The 25743-nt window shown below is 42.9% G+C and overlaps 1 protein-coding gene across 1 annotated transcript; it reads right to left on the bottom strand.

The window, feature by feature from the left end:
• Window positions 1-19323: 19323 nt before the first annotated feature.
• Window positions 19324-22332, bottom strand: znf703 (zinc finger protein 703). The gene is made up of 2 exons (XM_063489769.1): window positions 21701-22332; window positions 19324-21157 (listed from the first exon to the last, which is right to left on the bottom strand). The coding sequence occupies exons 1-2, from the start codon at window positions 21956-21958 to the stop codon at window positions 19655-19657; spliced, it is 1761 nt and encodes a 586-aa protein (XP_063345839.1). The 5' UTR covers window positions 21959-22332; the 3' UTR covers window positions 19324-19654.
• Window positions 22333-25743: the final 3411 nt, after the last annotated feature.

Raw genomic sequence — 25743 nt, 5'->3', positions numbered from 1 at the left:
TTTTCTTTCTTCTCCCTCCCTCTTTCTTTCTTTTTTCCAATGCTCATTCTTTCCCCCCCTTTTTTATCCTTCTTTCCCTCGCCCTTCCTGCTCTTTCTTTGTTGTTACTTTTCTTTCTTTATCTCCCGTTCACCCCCTTCTTTCTGTCACACACGCTTGCAACACATTGCAGCACGTCAGCAGACAGCCCGGGACAGCCTGCATGCTCACGCACTTGCTTTTTGCAGCACGTTTTCTTTGCCTTTCCATACATAAGCGTGTTTGACAGGTAGGGATTTGGAAAAATCTGTGACTCTTTGATGGATGAGATGTGGGTACTGAGCCTGTGTGAAACACCAGCACAGTTTAAGCTGGACTGGTAGAGGTTTTACTAAACATGCTGGCTAATTATTGTTTCCATATCAGCTAAAATTATAAACTGACCCTTGTTTTTCTATCCACAGCAACATTTAGGGAAATCGACTGACTTGCTCTCTTGCCAAGTGTAAGTCGAGAAGATCGATAGCACTCTCATCCCGCCAAATATAGAACAAGAGTCAGCAGGCGATTAGTTTAGCTTAGCATAGACAGAAAATTTGATCCTGAAAGATAAACTCAACCAGTCAAAAGTAAAGCCAAAACTTGTTCTCTTTTGACTTTGTGCAGACGGCAAAAATATTAGATAATCTGTTCGTGAATGAACTTTAGGGTAGCTAACTTTTTAAAGCTTCAAATAGAATCAGAGGAGCGGTTTTCCCTATTTGCAGTCTTTATGCTAAGCTGGCTAACCACCAGCTAGCTGTAGCTTCAAATTTAAACCTGAAATAATTTTATTTGACTTATCATCCCACTTTTAAACAGACTTAAAAGTAACCTATACAGATTTACACATCCAGCAGTTACAAAGCAACATTCAGAACAAATAGTTTACACTATAACAGCACAGTCTAACAGCAGTTTACCATGCTGTGAGTAATGACGTAAAATCAGCATATGGTGGAGGTCAGTCCAGAGGTGTGGCTCAAGCAAACAGTAGGCTTAACAAGGCAGACTACTGTTTGTTTCTCATTTCAAGAGGTTTATTTAACTATGACTTAAGTGGATATGTACCATTATGACCTTGACGAAAGGCATTTGATAGATGAAATTGTCTTTATGCCTCTAAAAACTAAAGGGTACTTAAGATGTATAGAGCTGCAGTTTATTGCTCCAGCAATGTCTCTCAAATTACATCTGTTAATTTACCTTTATTTCTTTTCTTTTGCTTTGAATTGATTATAGTTGCTTTAATAGACAGATATGTGAGTGGTAATTTTTTTTTCTTAAGGTAGGAAAGGGTAAATAATGGCAAGGAACTTACACCCATTTGCTGAAGCATTAAAACCACCTGCCTAGGTCACTGCAGCCAAAACAGCTCTGACCACAGGACCTCCAGGGTTGTCCTTGTCCGGCACCAGGATGTTGGCAATGGATCCTTTGGGTCCTGTGGATCACGTTTGTTCCAGACCATTTCACGGATGCCTGATCGGATTGGGATCTGGGGGGGTTCAGAGACCGGGTCAATGCCTCGGTGTTCCCCCAACCATTCCTAAGCAGTTTCTGCAATGTGATGGAGCACATTATCCTCCTGTCAGTGGTTTTAATGTGGTAGCTGATCGATGTGTTCTCTGCAACACTAAACCTAGTTTCTCTCTGTGTTAAAGAATTACAGAGAAACTGAAAAAGTGCATCTTACAAACACTGTAAGTTGAGTGGAACATCATCCAAGCCAATCCATCTATTTTTTGTCCACTTTAAGGTTGTGGGGGTGGGGAGACATATCCCAGCTCTCACCGGATAAAAAACAGGCTGCAACCTGGCCTGGATGTCAGTGTCCACGCTATCACAGTACCAATAATACTTGCAAAGAATATTACCAAATATTTTCTTATTACGAAAGCAGTTAACACTGCATTTTTAGTCTATCAAACAACAGCTGAAAAGAACAGCTTACTGATTTTGTAATGGGGCTACTAATGTGCAAAGACTCCAAATCTGGCTTAAAACGAGCGCTTTCACATGACAAGGATGTTATGGTTTTCCTATTACCGTGAGGTCAAGCGGGAGCTGCAACAGCCGCCTGCTGCCGTCACTTATGGTGACGTGTGGTGATAGTGCTGATTTGTGTGACATGCTTGGAAAGGAAGGAAGTTGAAGAAAGCAGGGCTGTAGGTCATTAATCACTGATCTTTGACACATACACTTATATTCCAAACACAAACACATTTATGAGGCTTAGTGTTGCTGAGTGTGCAGCTGCTATAAACTCAGCAACATTTATACACACATTAAAGTGTGTGAAGCAAGTGAGTATAAATGCAGAAGCGCAGAGAGTGAGCTCACAGCTGAGCTAAATACTTTGTTGGACTCCTTCTTCAAACTCCTACACTCTTCTTTCTTTATTCCAGAGCTGCATATTTGTACCAAAAACTAAGAGCACTTATCTGGCTCTAACACATTGCAGGTCAGCTCAGGTTGCATTTTGGCACCATCTTAGTTATGTCTGCTCACTGCAATCTTACGGTTATTCCAATTTTTAAAAAACATTGGGTGAAATTCACAAACTATGAACCCCAATGAGTCGTCTCTGTGATGCGTCAGTCTTCAGAATGTCTTAAATACCTAAAAAAATATGCTTAAGTTGACATGACAAATGTGTTAGTATCTTCAGTATCTTCAGCATCAATGTGAATTATGGACACTCAACAGACCATATAAAAGACATATCCTCTGTGATATTTCTTATTGGCTGGTGACGTCTCACTGGGGAGTCTTGAGTTGTGCATTTTCACTAACGCCATCTCTATTTTTCTAAAACCAGAGATAATGCACTGATATGATAGCGACTTGCAATACCTGCTACATCTTCCTCTGTGACTTTTACATAAGATAAATATTAACATCATGTTGTATTTAATAACATCAACATAGGTTTCCTGGTCCGTCGCCCCCTGCTGGTTGACTTAGGCAGCACTGCTTTTAGCTGACAATGGTTCATTTCTACCTTAAGGCTAAATATGATCACATTAAATAACTTCATTAGTTACTATTAATATGTGCCCACCCCCCACCACTGCCACCACCTCCACCTCCAGTGTAACAGATGGCCGCCCCTCCCTGAGCCTGTTAAAAGGTTTCTTCCTGTTAAAAGGGAGTTTTTCCTTTCCACTACCACCAAGTCTTGGCCATAGGGAGTTGTCTGATTGTGTTTTTATCTGTATTACTCTGGGGCCTTTAGTTGACAATATAAAGCACCTTGAGGCAACTGTTGTTGTGATTCGGTTCGATATAAATATAGTTGAACTGAACTGAATTAAATTGTCCCAACCTTCTAAATGTAGTTTCGAGCCTCATGTTGATATAAGTCCAGGCTCTTTTCAGTCTCAGTTTTTCTGTTATAACCTATGAAAAAAATATTGGATTCTGCAACAGCTAAATATTCTCTCTCTCTTTTTTTTTCTCCTGAAAACAGCTGCCTGCTGTGCCCGATGATGTTGGTGAGACAGAACAGTGAAGTTGACAGTCAGGAAACAATGAATTTGAAGTCGCTGTAGATCAACAGCAGCTGGGAAGCAGCTAATTTTCTGTGGGTTTGTTACAAGAAGTCACCTTTTTGTCACATAAATAAATGCCACTCATTGGTGTTATTATAATATTTATTATAGCAAATTCCACCCATCTGTTGCATCCTCCTCTATTTGGAAGCTAACACAAATGTCTTGACACCAATAAGTTGTGATTTACCTTTAAAGGTTTGAAGATCCATCTTCATCCTCCTTTCCTTTTCCCTCCTCTCAGCACCATCTGTACCTATTATCGTGTGAAAGTTTGGGATATCCGGCTCTTTGTGGTGCTTCAGAGACTCAGAGGATGTCCTGGCACAATATTACACAATTGGCCCCCTCTCTGCAGGGCTACATTAATCTTCCCCTGGTTTTAAATTTTTCCTTTTAACGTCCTCCTCATGGGTGTCTCTCTGCTTTTGCTTCATGGTGAAATTTATTAGAGGTCTTGTGTGCTATTGTGTGCATGCGTGCCTGTGTGTGTGCGTGAATGTGTGGGTGGACAGGGTAATTGGTCCTGTGAATGTGCTCGACTCTGCTCAGGGCAAACGATGCTGCAGTGTACGTACAGTGTGGTGCGTAGCTGAGCTGTGGGGGTGTGGGAAAGCGATCACAGTGGACTTCAGAGGGAACTGAGGAAGAATGAGGAAATTGCAGACAGATAGGCCTAATGGTTGTGCTGAGGCAAGAGGTTGTAGGCCAACAGCTGCTAGCCATCCATCTGGACCAGCCTGCACCGCTAAGCAGTGACGTATTCACCTTCAGGGGACAAGTGTGCTGGGACTTTCCATCAGAGCTGGGTCAGTAAGTATTTGTAATAAATTCATGGAGTTTGTTTTGAAATCATTTGAAGGCCTCATTTATTCCGATGCAATGAGAGGAAACATCATTTATGACTTTGTTGCAGCAGCAACAAGATACTAAAAGCAAAAAAACTTAAACCTTTTTTATGTACCATGTTTAACGGAACGGAGTTCTTTTTTCTGGAGCACTGGAGAGCAACACCAACTTGTGGCAGGAAACACAAGAATGAATTCACATTCATTTTTTTAAAGATACTTTTTTCTTGTTTTTTACTTGTCAGAGAAACAATGTGGGACATGCTGATACCTCTTTCCTTGAAAAACATTTCCACAGTGAAGTTTCGGTTTCTTTGTACTGGATGTGCCTTTCTTTCCCAGGTACTCTCAGAAATTAACATGAATCATTCCTAGAAAAGTTTTTGTTAGAAAAGACACATTTCTTTTCTTGTTTTCAGTAGCCAGAGAGAGAATGTGGGAGATCCTGATATGTGATCCTGATATTTTTCTGTGAAAAACATTATCAGTGAAGTTTCGGTTTCTATGTGCATGCCTTTCTTTGCCAGATAAGTATTCTCAGAAATTAATTTAATTCATACCTAGAAAAGTTTTTTGTTAGAAAAATAAGAACAATAATATGTCCTTAAACCATGAGGTTTAATCTAAAAGCAAGAGTTCAAACCAACATGTGAAACATTTCATTAATGAATATTAGATGTAATCCACGTGGGGTCTATAACCATTTGCATGAATAAGGTTTGGTTTTTAAATGATACTCGGAATGGAGGACATGACATAAACTAAGTGGAAAACTTGTAAACCATCCAGTACAAGAGTGTGGGCAGAAAAAAAATATGGTAACAAAGTATCTTTTGTCAGATACATATTTCCCCTGACAACTCATGGGAATACTATGCACCGCTACCAGCAACAGCAGACACGTCATTTTGTTAGTCAGGTGAAAAATGTCAGCTAACAGGTTTGGGCAAGTGAAGGAAAGTTTGTTAAGCTCGGACTGAATGTTTTTGGTTGTCATTAAGAGACCGGAAATTCCACAGAAATTAAAACTTCACTCAGCCTGTCTGCTCACTTGAGCTAGAATCGACGCCCTTACATCCAGTGCAATTCCTGTAGCAACCACTCTTTCTTTCAGCTTAGGAAAAGTTTCACACATTATTCTACTTTGCTGAAAGTTGAGTGAGAAGAGAGATGCAGGCTTGTTTTCTTTACACTGTTTAAAGGTTATAGTCTGAAGTTGGTTAGTTAGCTCAGATGTTGGCACCTAAAACAAGGAGAAATGGGTAGTCTAGCTTTGTCTGCTATCAGCAGCTCTAAAGCGGGCTATTTAACAGGTTACATGGTGTTTGTGTAGCTCATACAGAACAAACTGTCACTTTCTGTCCCCTGCAGATAGAGCGAGTCTACCTAATTCCCAGTTTCCTGAGTCAATGCTAAGCTAATTGCTAAGCTAAGCTTCTAGACTGCCTGCTACAAGGACATGAGATATAATTAGCATGCCATTTTCTATACCAAGTTATGTTGCTAGTATTTTTTCACATTATATTTGGCATTTTGACCTGTTTTGGCCATTTGACATGACCTTGGTTGGCCAAAATGATGGGGAAATCTCAGTTAATTCAATTCAATTTTATTTATATAGCGCCAAATCACAACAACAGTCGCCTCAAGGTACTGGTTAGCTAGCAAATTAGTGCTACAGTTGGCTAGCTAGCAAGTTGCACCTCCGAATCAATGTAATTAACAAAGATTCTTAATTTGAATATTGAAAAATAATATAATAAGAAAACGTAGGCCTATTTGCGAGAAAAACTGAACAAAAGAACAGTCTTAATACATTATTAAACATTAAATTTGCTAAAACTCTACAAGCTATTTATCACCTGCACCAAAGGAAAAAATTAGCCATAGAGGCCCAAATTGTTTTTATTCCAGGCTTCAAACTGTTTATTTTTAATGTAAAATTAAATATTCTGACAAGATTTTGTAGCCAGCCATTTAAAGAAGTACAGTTTTTCGTACTTATGCACTGGCTTAAGGGTGTTGCATGTTCTTTACCCTGCTTGGTGCTTTTTGAAATGAGGCTGTGTTCTTGATTTGCACATTTTGTCATAGTTCAAGGTCACTTAACATCTGTTACATACATCAGACAGATAATATCTAGACATGTTCATAAATGCCCTAAAAGTAGCAAGCTGCTTACTCATAGTTCCAGGAAATCCTGTTTCTGTTTTTTCATCAAACTCCTAGAAAACATTGCTGGCTCTACCTTCACATTCATGTCACAGATATAGTATATGACAGTAGTATTGATCTTCTTGTGTATTTCTCAGCTAGAAAGCAAATATCTGTATTAAAAACATGTCACGCCACTGTCCTCTTAATTCTGACTGACTCAGACTCTGTTAGGTAATATTATCAACAACACAGAGCAAAGAAACATCAGATAAAATCAGTTACAGCAGAGCAATGGGAGAAATATTTCTTATTCTGTTCAAGTCTCATCTGTGGGTAGGGATATTGGCAAGTGACAGATGAAAGTCTAAGTACTTCTGGACAGCTGTTTGATTCATTCTGGATGTAACATCGATCCTGCTGTTGATGTTCAATCATGAAGCCCTAATGTAGGTTAAAAAAACCAACAACCTCAGCTCGCCTTCTCTGTTTTGTGTTGATTCGTCAGTGCACAGGGCGAAATCTGATGAGGTGAATTTGCTCACTGCTCTCCTGTGTGCTCTGATCCCTCCTCGCTCCTCTGGCCATATGGACCAAAAGCACCCTTTTCTCCCTCTACAGCCACCACACATATGCATATGTGCGTGCACACAAATACCCGCACAAACTCACATACACTGCGACTTAAGCACATACACCCTCTAACCTCACTATGGTCTCACACAGCAGGCCTGCCATAAATCAATGGGCAGGATCGTGTCTGCCAGTTAGACTAAACAAGAGCATTTGTGAGGATCTGCTCTCGCCCATTAATCATCTTGACAGCTTGAAAAACACATTTCCCCTTTAATGACTGTATTTGGATAATCAGCTCTGTTTCCCTTACCGCCCTCTCTCCGGCTCTCCCTCCCCTCCCATACCCCATCCCCGTTTTCTTTCTTATTTTTTTGCCCCAAGCGCACTCATAGGTATGTGGATAACTTGCTATTAGAAGAGGGGAAGGTAGAGGAGGGATTGTAGAGGTGAGGGAGGGGTCTCTTACATCAAAAAAGGGTCCTCTGAAAAAAGTAAAAATAATCACGCTGCCCTGTGGAAAACAGTTTGGGTTTTTTCACCCTGGCTCAACAAACCACAAGGCCTCTGCTTATATAAACTTGTGTATGCGAGCGCACACTCTCGCACTGTTACAGTCCTGCTAAATCAAACACAGAGAAGTCATGGATGGCGTACAGCTGCTAACACAAACCATCGTGTGTAAAGATTTGTCACAAGTAAAAAAATAAATACAGTGACACGTGAAGTGGAAGTGTGACGCACGGCGTGTGACTGGAGACGATCTGAGCACTGACAGGTTGAAACGAACAGGTCCATCTTTATACACAACACAAAGGCAAGTGGCTATTAAAAAAAAAACTGAATTTACTTTTAATTTTCTAAAAATAGGGTTTGAAATTGCATAATTTGCTGTGTATTGTGTAATTTTGAGTCAGTTATGTCCCAGTGAGACAAAATCATGAATGCACCTTTTACCTCCAAAGCACCAGACACCCATCGATGTTGTTTTGTAGCTTATACCTGGTAGGCTTGCTAGTGACTTGCGATTGAGAAGTCGTTAGAAAATGAGCATACCCTGGATAAACCTGGTTTCCGACCCCATGTCACAAAACCGAAAGGTTGGTACAAAAACTGGACTCAAGTGCAGGAACCCAGAACACAGACAGCGGAAATTATTGCAGCATTTATTGGTTAAACACAAAACTTCAAACGTGATAAGGGCAGAGGCAATAAAACACAGAACTTGAGTTGCGAGGCCTAGTTAACGTGGCTAGGTGGACGTGGATTGAGAGGAGGGTAATTGGGCCGGAGGTGTAGACTGGAATGTGGCGGTTAAGCAGTCACACTGAGGAGAGAGGACAACTGAATTAGGGAGGTAGTGGAGAAGCGCACTGAAGATGGTGAGTATAATGCATGGTTTTCTTACTTGCAGGTGGAGAGAGTAAGCGGTGAGAGGAGGGGTGACGTGAATCCGGAGTGAGCAGGATGGTGTAGGGATGGCTGACCTGAGTTCCCGGAGGTTCCTGATGGTATGCGGTGGCAGGAGGGCAGACAAGGCACTGAGTGATTTCCACTGAAGATGTCGGTAAGGTATCCTGAATCCGAAAGAGGAGCTTAAGCTTGAGATTTGAGTCGTGGTGAGTCCAGGAACTGTGGCACAAGAAAACAAGGTGCGCGGAGTATTCACAAAGAGAGCTTGAAGCATCTGCGCCGCTACCAACATGAGTTGATGACGAACTGGTGGTGAATGAACGTCAACGTGAGGCTTAAATCACTCTGACCCGATTGGCTGCGATCAGCTCCAGGTGTGTGGAACTGCAGAGGAGGAGATGGCCCTGCCCAGGGGCGGATACCGCGTAGACTCAGGAGCCTGATGGAAAATTCCATCCGCACACCCGGACCGTGACGCCCCAATAATGATCAACATTTCACAAAACAAACGTCATGTTTTATTCAGTTTGACCCGACACTAGCGACAGAGACCATAAAGTTGTCAGGAAAGTGTTTACTGAGGTGAAAGAGCAAAGGAGCCGAGGGCTGATTTCCCCACAGAATACTTCACAACTGAACGTATTTTTGCAACTGCATGAGTCACTGCCTGCCGGCCTATAAAAATAATACAGGGTTAAGCCCCTTCTGCTTTGGTTTCACTTTTCAGACCCAGAAGCTGTATCCACTTTTTAATACTGTCTGTTGTCACAATTTGGTTCAAGGGTGAGTGGAGAAGAGTTGTCTTTTCAGGCTATTACAGTGACCTGAATTCAACCTCATTTTGACCATTCACCACTTGATGTTTAACCATTGAGCAGTTTTATTAGAGGTCTAAAAACATGCCTTAAATGTACACATAAGTCTCAAAGCTGAAATCAGGCTAACTTTTAGCCTGATTTCAGCTAAACTGTTAAATGTGACAGTTTACTGTACATCTAAATCACAGCTAGGTGCAGCTTCAAAAGTCCTACTACCAACAGCAACTTTTTTAATACATAAAAAAGGTGTTTATTCCATACCTGGCTGTAAGTAATGTCTCTTATAGAGTTTTGTCTCATTCGGTGTTGCATAGTGAGGTGAGTGAGTTCCCACATAGAGCAGGGCGATATGACCAAAAATATTTATCACGATATACATTTGAAAATTTGTGATAACGATATGACTGACGATATAATTGACAGTAGACAAAATACTTTACAACTCCTGCAAAAAAAAAAACCCCAACCCATCAGTGTATTTTCACTTAAACAAGCAGCTGTTTTTATGTGCATTAAAGTAATATAAAAATTTAACAGTGCAAATGCAAATTCCTTGCTGACAGTTTAACCAAAAGGCATTTCCAGTGGAAATTGGCCGACATATCCTCAGCATAACCATGTATAATATCCACAAAACTTAAAAAGAGGTTATACACACACAATACGGTAATACTATGTTGAAGCACAGTACCTATCACTCCGCGAGGCTCCTGCCTATGATAGCTGTAATGCTCCGACAATCCATCAAGCGGTGCGGCTTCGTAGCTTAGCAAAGTCGTACTAAAACATTTGACAGATTTTCGAGCGCCGTGTACCACATAAAATTGTTTCGAGGTCAGTAAACACAACCAGAATTCATACATAAGGCACACGGGATTATAAGGGGCACTGTCGATTTTCAGAAAAATCAAAGGATTGATTTTAAGTGTGCCGCATTTTCCAAGAAACACGGTAATAACGACGGCCCGCTAGCATGCTCTACCAAAAATAGTGCTTTGTTGTGTATCTGACGGACGAAAGCTAAACCAGTTCCACACCACTGAAGTTGCTGCATTTTCACAAACCAATTCTGGTTCATCTGTTTCATTCAACGATCCGCTTTCACCCGTCTCATTCTCCGTCGCCGCCATGCTTTTTCCTCCATGTGCGTATGAAAACAAAGGCACTGCGCATGTGCGTTTTACCCATATTCTATCGCGATATTTCATTTTCTTCTCGTTGCCCAACATTATACCGGTATTACCGTGAACGGTGTGATATGGCCCAACCCTACTCCCACATGCTTAAACAGCACGATGGTGCTGTGGTTAGCGTTGCTACCTCAGAATAAGATGGTTTCAACAAATCTGAGGAAGTGTTCAACAGAAAGATTTCTGTTTAAAAAATTCTTCACCAACTTTAGTTGTCTATTTGTAGACATTTTTTCAATGACTTCAGGACAAAGGTTTTCAATTTTCACTATTTTAACCAAATCTCAGTGTTCAAATGTCTGGGCACATCCTCTCCAACATCTTTGACAGCACAGCTAATTAATGTAAAGAAATCAGGGGACCCGTTTCACTCTGGGCCAGGCCTGTCCAGGGTCTCAGAGCTTCAAGTGCAGCAGCTTAGGGAGACATGGGAAGTGAAGCAGAAAGTGAGTGTGACTGCCATATCCACACATACGTAACTTTGTCATGAATTACTATTCAAGTTTTTCCACTTAGTTTATGTCACCTGTTTGCTGATTAAAGCCTCACTCACACAGTTCCAGAGACTGGTCGGCGACCCACTTGCAGTGTGCGGTTGCTAGGTGAAATGTTTATCTCCTGAACTGTTGACAAGTGATTGCCAAGTGAAATGTGTCTCAAGCAGAGGACCAAAAACTGCTTTGTAAGTACTTTGGTCTCGAGCAGATTGCTGATGTTTCTTGTAGGTTGTCTGGAAGAATCCAACTTATCTCCAAAAACGTGCCATTTATTCTGAGCAGTTATGGACCTTGAAGAAGTTCAATAGAGATTGTTCATTGTTAAAGTAAAAGTTGTGCCTTACTGCTGAAGTCAACATGTTTCAAATGGTGCAACTTCCAGCTTCTATCGCGCTCTTTACAGATTCACTACCACTTGGTGAGCTGTGTTTGCAGACAAGTTGACAACCTCCACGCAAACTGTTGGCAACCTGCTAGCAATCAAAGAAGTGTTTTGGTGTTGTCCCATATATCACTTTGCAATGAATTTCACTCCAGTGACAGCATGCAAACCTCCAGCAAACACTTGCTAACCAGATGTAAACATAACATAAAAATATTTTACTTTAGCAACTGGTGATTACCATGGGGTCACTGATTGCTAAAGCCCCCTGCATGAATGGGGCTCAATTTCGCAGTGACTGCCAGCAACCTTTACAGCCACTCACAACTTGTTGGAGAACATACATTTTCCCTTAGAGTCAAACAGGCCTAAAGGTCAGTCACTGGCAATGTGGTAAAAATGGTTGCAAAGAGGTAAGCAGTGCTGTTCTTTATTCTACAATTACTTGTAGTTTGTATGGAAGTCGCTGACTTGATGGCAAATGCTACTCCTTCTGGTTCACCTTCAAAGTAAAAGTTGAGCCTTTTGAAGTGTGTCAGTTAGGCACAACTTCTACTTTGACACCAAGCGGATTGTGTTACTCTATTTTAATTTCCATTACTGCTTTGGGGTTGTTTAGCGAATATTTTCTGGCAAGTCAGGGGAATCTAATAGTGACCAAAGTGATCACAAGGAGGTTTCTGGTGTAGCCTCTTCTTGTAGTGTAGTGGTTCACACGTTTGCCTAACAAACACTCTGAGGAAGGGCATGTTGTAGTTGTAAAAACCTGTGCCAAATCAAACATCTGCTGTGGTGACCCATAACGAATAAAGGAGACGCTAAAAAAAAGTTTCGTTTGTTGAGTTAGATCTTGATTTGTTGGGTAGTATTCTGTTTAGCTGATTTATGCACCAGCTTATTTTGTAATTATGTCTTCTTGGTTTTTGAGTAGATTACAAGCTGTTTTTTGAATAATATACTATGCCTGTGCCTCGGTGTCTTTTGACTGCTTTGTCCCTGACAGAAAATGAAACTTGAATGGCGTCTTCTCTCTTAGCAAAAGGGAAGATAGCATTCTCACAATGATAGATATCAACTCTGGCACAGAGGACATGAGCAGTACCCAAACAAAAGGATTTCATTAGCAGTTGTCATTTCCACTTTAAATAACCGTTATTTATGCATCCAATATGCCTAATGATTCATCGCTTTAATGCATTGTTACACAGGCTGAGAATAGCTCACATGTATTAAATTATATGTAATATATACAGATGTGTAATGTATACAGCAAACCTGTGTGTGTGTGTGTGTGTGTGTGTGTGTGTGTGTGTGTGTGTGTGTGTGTGTGTGTGTGTGTGTGTGTGTGCAGCTGCATACTACAGTGTGTTGACAGGTGGAATAATGCATATTTCTGCAGTGGTGTCTGAACAACACACAGCTGAGTGATGCACACAGACACAGTGTTTGGAGCTGGCAGCTGAAGTCCAACTCAACTGACAGTCAGCTAACAAACATTGCGCGTGTGTTAAGTGACCGAAGAGAGACCTTGGCACACCCAGCTATGGCAAACACATTTAGACATACACTCACACAGACAATTTGTGATGAATTAATTCCAGTTCACCTAACCTCTTATTAAAGATTCTAATCCTGCAAAGAAAGAAAGAAAGAAAGAAAAAAAGTAAGCAGCAGGAAGGGCCATGAAATATGAAATGGAGACATAAAACAGAAATTAGACCCACAATGCTGACACCGAGCACATTATGACCACAGGCCGTCCCAAAGTGGAAGGAATACCCAAGTTGTCAGTCCGAGCATGAATCCTGATCGTCAGCAGCTGCTCGCTCTCCGCCAAGGCACGTTCGTTTCTGAACGGCCGTGACATCTTTGCAGCGATCTCCCAGCGTGGCGGCAAATGGAATCCAGCTGGACGCACGGTTCAAGCGCTATTAGCAGAGCACCGTACTGTAATTGAAACGTTCATTTCTCCACTGGTGGTTAGGGAGGGTATGTCTATTAACGGTGCTCGCTCTCACCACGAGAACTTTGTAGACCGCAGCAGCTCCGGGCAGCTTTCCACGTCGAGGCCAAGTGAGGCTCTCCAAGGTCAGGGCTGGATGGAAATCAAACCGAGAGCACTATTTCTCTATCTGCAGCTATACAGCTGAGCTGACAGCCTCTCTTTGTCACTAATCAATAAATAACTCAACCCCAAAATGAATTGTACAAATGATCAAGTTACAATACATATTGTACAATTCGTTCAGGTTCAGCACATTTTTAGTTATGTATTACATTTCATTTGTGTTGACTGTTAATACTTTGCATCCAATAACTCACAAGTTTTATATAAACTTTGGCTGTGTAAATGTGAAAATTACTTTAAAAAATTGAAGAGTTTTTGGGTAGGTACCACTGAACTGAGAACCGCTGTTACAGACAAGCATTTAGACATATAAACATATAAGAAAGGTGATCTAAGTGACTCTGAATGTGGCTACTCTGGGTATTTAAAAACTGCTGATTTATAGGGATTTTCCCACAGATCCATCTACAGGCTTCACATGTCCAGAAAGAGAAAATATACACTGAGTGGCTCTTATCTGCTCAAAAATGCCTTGCTGCTGTCAGAGAATGGCCAGACTCCTTTGAGCTGATAGGAAGGCAACAGTAACTCAAATAAACACTGGTTACAACCAACATATGCCGAAAAGCATCTCTGAAGGCACGACATATCGAAGCTTGAAGCTGATGGGCCAAGGAAGCAGAAGACCACACCAGGTATGAACAGTTCGGGTTGTTGTTGGTGGTGTAATATTATGGAGGATGCTTTCTTTGCATACTTTCAGCCCCTTCACCCCAACCGAGCATCATTTAAACTCCACAGTCCTCCTGAATATTGTTGTTGGCCGTGTCTTTATGACCACCGTGTATCCAATTACAGCTCAAATCATCTCAAAATAATTTCTTGAACATGACAATGAGTTCACTGTACTCAATCCAGTATTGTGCATTTGAGATGTGGGGGAAGACGAGTTTCACATCATGGATGTGAAGCCGACAAATCGGATGCTGTGATGTCGGTGTGAAGCAAAATCTCTGAGCTGCATTTCTAGCATCGTCTTGAATCTATGCAATGAAGAATTAAGGTCCTTCTAGAAACATGTCCCACGTTGAGCTGACATCTTGAAATCCTTCCAGGCATTTATTAAGGCAGTTATTTGGAAATACTATCGCATTTAAATTTAATCTTGGTGGTGACCAGGACATCACTACCACATGAATAGAATCCAACTCGAAGCTGACAAAACGTGTTTAAAAAGTTGCCTGACTTTGTCCTAAATAGGGTTTTTAAAAACCTTGTATCCTTGGATATTACACTTATTTTGTTGCTTAATTCTTCAAAAGGTTTCACGGATTTCTCTTCCGGATAAAGCCTCTTCTGAAAAATTGGAGTCTTAGTCTTTTAGTCCTACAATTGGAGTTCCAAGACTATAATTGGGAAAATCTGCCATTTATTTGAATGGGAATTAAATTTTTTATGAGACAGGACTCTGTATTGTAGCCCAGTGTCTTTGTGCTATTGTCCACAAAAACACATGACATTTCCAAGAGAGATGGCCAAGACCCACCCAACTAAATCTATATATTGTCCACATGCATTTTATTTGTCAAAAGGTTTATTTCCTCTGATTAAGTGCACATGATTGCACTTGGGGGTGTGGGAGGAACTTGTTCCAACCACCTTTCGCCCTGCAAACCAACCTGGAAGTCTTTAATATGGCTTTTATTTTTTCCACGTAGAGCATTTCAGCATGGCTGGCTGCAGACGTGAATGAGAGCGGAATCGAAACAGGCATGTAGAGGAGTCAGTCACAGGGCTTATGTGGAGAAATAAAACAGAGATTGTGTGACAGGCCCTGATGAGGGATGTGTTCACGCCATCTGGGTTGCTTTAACACTGCGGTCACTGTTGGATGCCGAAGGCTCTGTATTGTGTCCTGATGTTAAACACAGAGGTGGTAGTCATGGAGTTGAGGTTAATGTTTTGTTCTGAAGACACAGTGAGAACGAGAGAGAGAGACTGAAAAACCCTTCTCTCTCTCTCTCTCTCTCTCTCTCTCTCTGTCCTGGCTGTCAGCAGAGACGGTGAGCCGGGGTAGAGCTGGCGTCTAATTGAAGAGCAGCTCCACACCCTGTCGTCATTAATCACCGAGCCTGTCAGCCGCTGCTCAGGACCTCACAGTGGCACTCTGCACTGACGCACAGAGAGGAAAATATTAGTGCCCTCCATCACCAGCACCACCTCCGCTGATACTACCTACTACTACTACTGTGATTACTCTCATTGGTGCACATTACTGTGCTGAACACAGCTGTCCTTATGACTAGAAGCACTTTCAGTCCTACACTGAATGAAAACATCAGCATTTGTTTTCAATTTTTTTGATATCGTATGAGTTTAAAGAACAACGTGTAACAAGGCTCACTCCTGTCTCTGATCATATGTTAGGATAAAAAAGAGTGCGACATCAGTGTTGTCAGTCAGCTTTACAGCAAGAAATCATTTTCTGAGAAATCATTATAAAATCAGAGCATTGATTTTTCAAGTGAAATACAGAGATTTTGGAGGGTACAGAATAACTTTATAATTGTTTTATTTTATAAGATACTGAATTATTTGGGGAAGTGTTGTAGTTCTTCCTTTGGGGTAACAGTTAAGATATACCCAGACCACATATACTGTATATAAAAGATGGACATGGGCCCCCGATGACTCTTTTTTCAGAACACATTTTTAAACTTGCCATTGTAATTAAATTTTCTATTTATCAATTAATTTAGAACCATAGGTGACCGCCTTTCATTCATTTGGATGAAAGGGTGGAGTGCTAAGATTGCAGCTAATACTGGCTAGCTTGGTTAGCAAATGGCATCCATAAACTGTACATACTTGCTAATTAGTCCTAAGTAGCAAACTAATAAAACACTATAATTTCACTTCTTGAAAAGTCCGTACCACACTGCAAGTGCTGATATGACATATGGATAGACCCAATTAAAATACTCCTACAAGTACAACTGTGACAAACATGGGCTCCAGTTCACTAACTGGAATATTTTTTGTCTTAACCAGGCTGCAGTCTGCTTTTTAATGCTGTAAAGACAGACATTTCTACATTGGAGTCTATGGAGGACTGAGTTGCACTCTTTGGAAAAACAAGAAAAGTATTATTTTTATTCAAGCTCAACAAAGATTAAGCAGAGCAGAAATTCAGCAGAATAAATTTATATTTGTCATATTTACTTTAAAAACAGATTAAATTACTTGGAAAATTGCTATATTTTTACTGTGGAGTACCACAGTAAAGATACACTCAACCCACCAGAGTCAGATAGTGTTTCAGAAGAAATAAATTAACTCAGTTCTTTTTTTTTACAAATTTAAATCTTAAAAACATTCCCAAAGTCGCTTCATTTCATTATTTTTAGTGTGACGAAATTTAAATGTTGATTTTTTTTTGTTTTTGTTGCTTTTACAGTCATTTACATATGTGCATGTGCTGACAGGCATAAGAAAGAGTTATTACTCATTCATACATGATCATTTTGAGCTTACGTGCACATCTCTGCACATATCTCAGAGTATAAAGGCATGCACTATTTTGTTTCAGAACAGAGATATTTGGTTATGCTGAAAAACATCGTCAACTGTACCCTTATTTAAAAAAATCACCATTTTTGGTGAAAGGGACATTTGTGCAAGCACTCTGTGAACAAAAGATCAGTGCTGGATACACACACACACGCACACACACACACATACACGCACACAGTCTTGCGGAGGCGACATAAATGGAGTGTGTGGGTGTTGACTCAGCTGTGAGAGTGTGTGTGGGGGGAGAGAAGATAGATGTAGGAGATTGATGAGCGCCGGGATAGGGAGAATAGTGAGGCATTTGATGAACGAGTGTAAACTGGCAACGGTGGAATTAATTCCACCACCCTCCCGACAAGATTGAAAGTTCTCCCCTCTGCGTGACCTCCAAGTGTGAATCATCTTCAGATTCAGGCCGGTGTAACCAGGTCTCTGTGCATAGTTTGTAAAACAGCATCCCAGCAGCTGCATAGATGTGCATCAAAAGCAAGAAAATGGTGACGATCGCTTCATTTTTCACCTGTGTTTCACCTGCACAACTTTAGGGGGCAACATAATCCACTACATCTCTAGCACCACAACTCTGCAAGTTCCAAAAGAAATACACTGCATCCTTGACCTATTTTGTCTAGACTACTTCATAAATGACATAAGAAAAGCAAGAACATGAAAGTAAGTCTGTCCTCTCTCAGACAAGTGCCTGGCTCCGGTTTCTAAAGGAGAAAAATAGGCATATTGTCCCAAAGAGCTATCCAGAGTGGTGATCAGGGCGCCGTGACCTTGCTGGTGTGGCAGGGGCTGGATGTGGTTTGGGAGGGTCATCCATTTTGTTAATGGTCCTGTCAAGTGACACCTGTGCTTGCCTCTCCCCTGTCTGGAGTGCTAATGAAGCGCGAGAGTGGAGGAGTCTGGGAGTCGGGGTCAATAGCCACCTTGGAGACCGCAGCCTCGGCGCTCTGCGCCACCTACGCCCTGTCAGCCAAATAGAGTGGAGCCACAGATACATTATCAGGGCTGAAGCACTAATGGCAGTGGTGTGGCTTTAAGATAGACCGAGTCCTTCCCTTTAAATTAGCATCCAGCAGCTCTGAGTGGAGAATGCTGACTTCAGTAAACCACGGGGCAGCAGCCAAACAGCACAGAAAATGGCTCTTCGCATCAGGACAGTGGCCTCCATGTTTGCGGTTCCTGCAAGAGAGCCGGCTCTCCTCAGGGGAGGTGTCAGCACGTTGATGAATATTTCTCTATTAACCGCCTCCCATTGTCAGCTCTGGCCTTTGTGTTTCAGGCCAATCCGTCAGAGCGCGAGGAGCTCCCAGGTCGACGTCTCCCTCAGGTCATTATTGAAGTCCCAGTGACCCGGCACAGCCGTCCTCTTTGCTGAGGTGGCTGCTTCCAGGCCTCACAAACAAGAATCAGCAATTAAGCGCAGCACCCGCAACAACAAAAGCAATGCGGGCGATGGGAAGAGTAGGTGGGATGAAAGTCTTCAGAGACTCGCTAACAGGGCTAATGTGACCCGGCATGTCCTCTTAAGGACGGCCCTGTCAACTGATATGAGCCATGAAATATTACACACAGCCACATATAGCGCGGCTGTGAGAGCCAGTATGATAGATGGGCTTAGATAAGTGCAGTGCTGCAGTCTGGCGAGATTTACTGTGTCCTCTGATGCTCGAGACAAAAAGATACTTCATGGTGCTATATATAGAATAGAAAAGAGGAAAAAAAACAAGTTGAAATGCAATCATGTATCATTTATTTAACAAAATAAGACTTTCTCCTATTGGTCGGATAGCACAGCCATCATTGATTTTTTTTTCTTTGTATATTGTTTGTTTGTTTTTTTTCATCTCTGCACCATTTGCTTGGGAGACTGTAGCTTGCTGACCCCATGTAAGCTTGAAAAAATATTACATCTTTGCATATGTACAAATAAAAATAATGGCATTGTTCAAGATAATTCTCAAAGACATGCAATTCTCCAGAGTCTGAATAACGCAGTGAAGGATGAGGAAAAAAGAAAACAAAACAGCAGTAAGGAAAGAAAATTAAAAAAGAGGTTCTCAGAATAAAACCTCACAATCCATCTTCATTATGGTGCAACTTTTTTTTTGTGTGTATGATAGGCATAATGGTAATATACTTAAATCATTCCTTTTCAGTTAGAATACTTAAGAACAATTCATTTGGACAGCAAACCACCCCCCCCCCCCCAGAGTTGAATACCAAGCGCTTGAGTGAAAAATAAATACAGACTTTTTAAGATCTAGGAAAGAGATATTGAGAAAAACAAAAAAATCAAGACAATTTTATCAATTTCAAGCTCTGCTTCCCACCCGTCTTGGATCACCAAAGTCTGTTCTTTCTCTGCTGCTGCAGTTGATCCATCAGTCTTTTGCCTTTGGAGCACCAGTCGCAATCCTGAGGCTAACAGGTGGTGTTCCTGGCAGGCAGGCCAGCAGGCATGATGCCCTGTACTGGTGATGACCCCAATCTTGAGGGCTGCTCTGGAGAATCCCAAGCTGGTGCCTGCAGTCTGTGGGCATCAATGCAGTTTTGGATGTCACTGGTATCCAAGGGCTGAGGCCGAGCCCAGTCTCTGACTGTAGAGGGCATAGGGGGAGTAGTAGGCTGAGGAGGAGGGCAGGGATGGCATGGGAAGTCCTGGGGCTCCAGGCAAGTGGGATTTGCTGTAGGGGTGGTAGCGTGCCAGACCCAAGCCAGGGGAGCCTCGCAGGGAGAAGGAACTGGGCAGGGTACCCGGGCTGCTGGGTGGGGGCAAGTGGAGATGGCAGGAAGCTGTCGATGAAACCGATGACGGATAGACAGACAACAACTTAGTGTCCACCATACCAGGCAGGGCTGTGTGGGTACGCAAGTGGGCCAGCAGCTCCTCTGATGTTGCAAAACGCTTGTCACAGGGACCCCCAACAGACACCCAGTTACAGGCGTGAGGCAGCGGTTCGTTAGGGAGCATGAAACCATACGTGTAGAGGGGGTGGGAAAGAGAGGGGGTCGTGCTGGAGGACAAGGAGCTAGAGTGTAGAGAGTGAAGGTGATGTGAGGGGTAAACCAGGGGAAAACCAGACTTGAGGCTCGAAGGGTCATGGACGCAGGTGGAGCAGTTACTGCCTCCTAGGTGGGGTGCATTGGGGTAACTCAGACAGTAAGGGTCCCGACATAAACTCTGCATCAGAGATGGCGGTGAGGCTCCAGTGAGCGGGCTGGAGCTGGGGTGCTTCCCTGAAAGTCCTAAACCCAAACTAGATTTGGTAGGGTCCAAGCCAGGGACAAACTGGGACGGGTAGCCGGCATAAGCCCCGACAATGGAACCATGGTAGCCCATAGAAGCAGGGGGTAGGGGGAAGACAGAGTGTCCTGGTTTAAATGGGGAGACTGGGGCGATGTGCCCTGAGCCCAGACTGGACTGTGAGGAGGCCTGCGGGTCAGCCTTGCTCTCTGGCCGCGGGCTGCTTGCAGAGCTGGCGTTGCTGGAGTTGGCGCTGGCCCGTACGTGGCTGGAGTTGGCTAACTGTGCACCATCCATGCCTGACTTAGCTGCATCTGAGTCTTTTTTACCAGCATTGTTGCTATTACTGTCCGAGCTGGCTGGCTCTGAGCTCCCAGGTTTGCTGTCCATGTGTGGAGCCTGCGAGTGTGGTGGGGGCTGTGTGGAAGGGGAATGACTTTGTCTGTGGGGCTGGCTCTGACTGTGCAGGGGAGGAGAACTAGAGCCGGGTGACCGTGAATGGGGAGGAAAAGATGGACATGAAGCACCACCGGAGCTTCCATTTGGCACCCTGAAAGACGCTTTATCTGAAGGCCCCTTCGTCACCAGAACATCCTTACGGCAGTCGCCTGATGACTTGGAGTAAGGCTTGAAGCTGGATTTGTCCTCCAGGGACTGGTGCTGTTCTCCGGGCTTGGATGACCGGCTGGAGGGCTCCTTGTCTCCCAGACTACCGGAGGAGAGGGAGGCCAACTTGGAGGAAGAGGGGGGGTCTGGTTTACCAATTTGAGAACAGGTCTGTGCCAGCAGGGCCAAAGGACTCTTCTTGGCATCCAGCTGAGGAAAAACAAAAACAAAAGCAATAGATGAAAGATCTTTTTTTTTTTTTAAATTAAGCCAATCAAACATTACACCATAAAACCCATACAGATAAAAAACCCTTAAATTCTGAGGTATTATATTCTAATTTTTCTGCAGTGAAATGAATAAAGGACGTCAGAGGGTGAAAAGTTGAAGCAAAGTTTAGGAAAAAACGAAGAAAAGAAAATGAAAAACATCGTAAACATTCCATAAATACAAACGGAACGATTAACAAAGTAGTGTTAAGGTGGCGATTTTTAAAAAAAAAAAAAAAGTCTGTAAGTTGCAGTCATTTTGTATTTATAAACTCTGGTGTCTTTAATTTTGCCCCCAAAAAACTGCCGTGCGTAAAATGGCGCAGACGGCATTTTCGTCGGATAACATTCCTGCCCTCCTACACCCGTGGATTTAAGAAGAAATCATTCAAATTAAGAAGAATAAGAAAAAGACAAAAACGACATCTGGTGCCGCAGACATATCTTAAATTTCTTCTTCTTTTTTTTTTTCTTATCCACTTACTTCAATACTGGCAGGCGCGGATGTGAGAGGCTGGAGGTACTCCGGGTGCAGCAAGTGGCCGCTGTGCGCCGTCAACATCTTTACGATCCGGATAGGAAGCCTTTTAGCCTGGCGAGAGGGATCCGAGGGAGAAAGACAAGGAGTGGGTGTGGGAACGGACGGTCTCTCCGCTCCTGTCCGGTGTGGATCGTTGGCGGCGCTGCGTTCCGGGGACTGGCTGCGTAAAAGCGGTTCAGGTCCACCGGGGAGATCTCTCATCTGGATCGGGGCGCAAAGAGGGACGGAGGCATGTAACGGGTGGACGCGGGGTTCACTTTCATTTAGAAGCACATTTCATGGTGATGAACTTTAAAAAAAGAGAGTGCAGTAATCCACAGGGCAGTGCGCTGTGCGCGTCCTTCGTATCGGACCAAAGCTGGCTCTACAGAGGAACAAATCGCCCAAATGTCATCCTTTATGGGGCTCTTTAATATTACCCGTCAGTTATTCCTAAATATTCCTTATCCAGTGTCGGAGAAGATGGAAACAAAAACACCACAAGTAGTCACTGCTCTTCAAAATAACGGGTAAGTTGAAGGAATATCCCCGCAACGGACAGAGTGTGCGACAGTCCTCCCGTGTGCCTGTTTCTCTCCCACTGCAGCAGCCTCACAATACCTCACTTCTTCCACATACTAAAGACGGGAAGGGAGGGATTTCAAAGCAAGGAGCCGCCGTCCAATCACAAGTGCCCGCATTTACAAGCAGGGGCGGGGCGGGGCGAGGATGGGGTGGAGTGGGGTGAGGGGGGCGAGGGGCGTTTGTCTCCCGGCCTCACCCTCTTACCCAGGGTTGTAATGTAGGTGGAAATATGTGTCAGTGACCTCCATAAGCCCAGTGCAAACTACACATAAAGTAGCAGTAAAATATTTGCACCACAGATCTGAGAGCAGTTTAAGCAGCAGGAACTTTATCCACAGTGCTTCCACACGCAAACGTCTCCCGACTGCTGGGAACTAACTGCGCGTGTAGTTTTCTGTTGAATGTACCCAACGCCATTCATGGAAATAAGGTGCGTGTAATTCAAAATAATAATAACCTACTGTCCATGGGCATTTCTGGCATGTTAATAGCTTTATTGCATTATCACAGCCCCGCCGCTATCTCTGCTGGACATAACTCAATTTTTCCAGCTTAGAGCAAATTCACATGATTCAAGTTTTATGTATTTTGCTGTGACAGCACATGATATCTTTCCATCTCGTTTTGTGCATTCACGGTCCCCGGCCTCTCAAAACACTGGCATGTTAAGAGTTGAATGACAGTTGCTATTGTAATTATGAGAAATGCATGGAACTTTGAGAACTGTTCTCCAACTCATACATGATTATAAAATAAAACTGCAAAAGAGTCCCTCCTTGGTTGCCAAATTAGTAAGCCAGTAATTGAATTTCATTTTCCATAAAGAACAACGAGCTGTGCTTTATGGGGATTTCCATCCCGGTTTAAACGCCACCTCCTACCAATCAGATGGCTTGGCTCTAACTCCCCCATCCATAATCCAACATATTACAACACTGCAACAGTCAGCATGTTTAAAGTAGTTTCATGGGTCACTGATTACTGGCTAAAGAGAAATCAGAACAGCCCTTTCTTCTGATGTTAAATAGGTAAAACTGTTTGACATTTCACAGCACAAGCCGGCCTTATCAAGAGGCACTGCCATCAGCCCAGCGCCTTGATTATAATGGCCGCTGCCATTTATCTGCAGCTGAGTGGAAAGTCAGTGTGAGGAGGATGAAGTCACTTCAGCCTCATTCAACAGCATCACTGTTTGACCTGTCATCATTAGGCTTAGTCATCACTCATCACCCACACGCTGCCACTCACGCTTCAATGACCCGAAGAGATCCAAGAATATGTGAACGTGCACGCCGCCAGGCTAAGTGCGGTGGTACAGTCTCCTGTCTGTTTGTTTAAACCTGTCTGTCGCCACCTCGGGTCGAGACACATAAACAGGTGACGCACTACAACCGCTCTCTCACTGCGATATGCAAAGGTAACGTTGAGAGCTTAAGATTTTTTCTTTCTTTTTCTTTTTTTTTACAAAGTAGACAGCCGGTTAAGTCGTGTGTCTTATTGTTTGCCACACAGTCATCCACTTGTTAAAAGGGTGAGTGGGTAAGTCGTAGGTGGGGTTGGATAAGGAAGGGACGTCCAAAAGGAGACCGAGGAGGAGGGCACTGGGAAAAGCAGCAAGAGAATGAAACAAGGGAGGGCTCAAACAACAGGGAGCAACTCCTTTCATGTGTCCCCTTGATGTAGGCTGGTAACAGCTGTTTTGGCGTGTCGATGACTGATGGCTGTTTCCTGTTGTGGATATTTTAAGGCGACAGCTTTTCTGTTAAAGAGTTTTCTCAGCATGCCCAGGTCCTGCTGGCCCTTGAGGCATTTCCATGCCTTTTCCATGGTTGTATCAAAGCAGTGGGTTTGGCTGGAACAGCAGCCAAACAAACCACCCCCTGCTCCCCAGGATGGGGGCCGATAGGGGCTGAGGAGGAGCGGACCCCACATGCCCCTGTGATCCTGTGATTTATAAAGCCGCTGAGGCCTGTAATGGACGCTATAGCTCTGTGGTGGGGTCTAATTCATTCCTGTGTTGAAAAGCTGCCTTTGCTTGACTCCAGAGTAAATATATAATGCTGACATTAGGCAGCTGAATTCTTCAAACCTGGCTCAAGCAAATCCTCATCTGCTCGTTTGTCTTTGCTCCATGTTTGGAAGTGCTGAGGAGTTTTGTGGTGCACGCGGGGATTAGCCTCGTGTAGACGCTGTGTGATTGTTTAATGAGGAGATGACATTGATGTGCACTCATTTGAGTCTTTTTTGTTTCCCCAACACTTCTACATGTTGTCACTGGTGTCAGCCAGAATTTGACAAGATCTGGCTGGGTCCCTCAGCAAACATTTTCTACCCTTACAAAGATCTTGACATTAAATTTCCAATGTTTGAACATTTATTTCATAGTCAAAATTGTGAAGGTTTTAGGGTCCAAGATGTTGCCTTATTATATCCATCAAGCACATTCAAGTATTTTTTGTGCTTTCTCTCAACAAAGAGTTTTCATATATTAGCCTGTTTTATTTTTTTATTTATTTTATTAGACTGGAACAAAACAAACCTAGGTGGAAAAAAAAGATAATCTAGAAAATACGAGCAATAACATGCAAAATTGACATCTTAGCCATATAACTAATATAACTATATGGAAAAGGCAACTTCTGCATCTGCAAAGTGAAGCCAGTTCAGATTTGCTTTAAACCTGCGTTCTTGCTAATGGGCAGCAGGGTAGTCTGACTGCATGGACACAACTGTTGTGTATTTATGACTCGCTAAACATGCCATGCCCAGAGGACTGACCAGGCTCGATCTGTGAACTCAGTCGATTCGATTCCTTATCAGTTCTTGTCGATTGTCTTTGGGTTCTCATTGGCTCCGTTTTGAGAGTCACCATCGTCGCAAAACAGCAATAAAAAAAGCAATTTGTTGTACTACTCGTTACATTACTTTCATGTTACTCTGTAAAAAGCTGAAACACACTGTCTCATTATCACTATTTTACAATATAAACAACCCCACACACCAACACAAATCCCTAACGAGGACACACATCTTTCTCTTAACAGCGATCGCTGCAGTTATTCTGCTTTAGGAGCATAAACAAGTAGAAAGGGAGGCTGCAGCCTGACTGCTCATCTGCTTGTTACCGGTTGAAGTTCAGGGTTTGGCTGGATTCACTCAGCTTTCACCCTGGGTTCTTGGCTAGCTTAGCGGTAGCATGCATAAATGTGCATATCCGCACTCTAGACTGCATCGCTCTTTTCCTCCTCTAAAATCAGCTGATTGTACGAACCGATAACCAGGATCGACAGGCAGGCGGACTCACAGTTTCAAGGAATCGGACTACTGGGAGCCAGTTTTCTATGAGAACCAGTTCTCGGTTCCCATTCCTAATTGCTAGTGGTACATGAATTGCTCTACCTTGATAAGAAGCAAAACAAACA

This window comes from Pelmatolapia mariae, linkage group LG12 (assembly GCF_036321145.2).
Source record: "Pelmatolapia mariae isolate MD_Pm_ZW linkage group LG12, Pm_UMD_F_2, whole genome shotgun sequence".
NCBI lineage: Eukaryota > Metazoa > Chordata > Actinopteri > Cichliformes > Cichlidae > Pelmatolapia > Pelmatolapia mariae.
The sequence above is the reverse complement of the archived record's forward strand: the minus strand, read 5'-3'. Positions and strand labels throughout refer to the sequence as shown.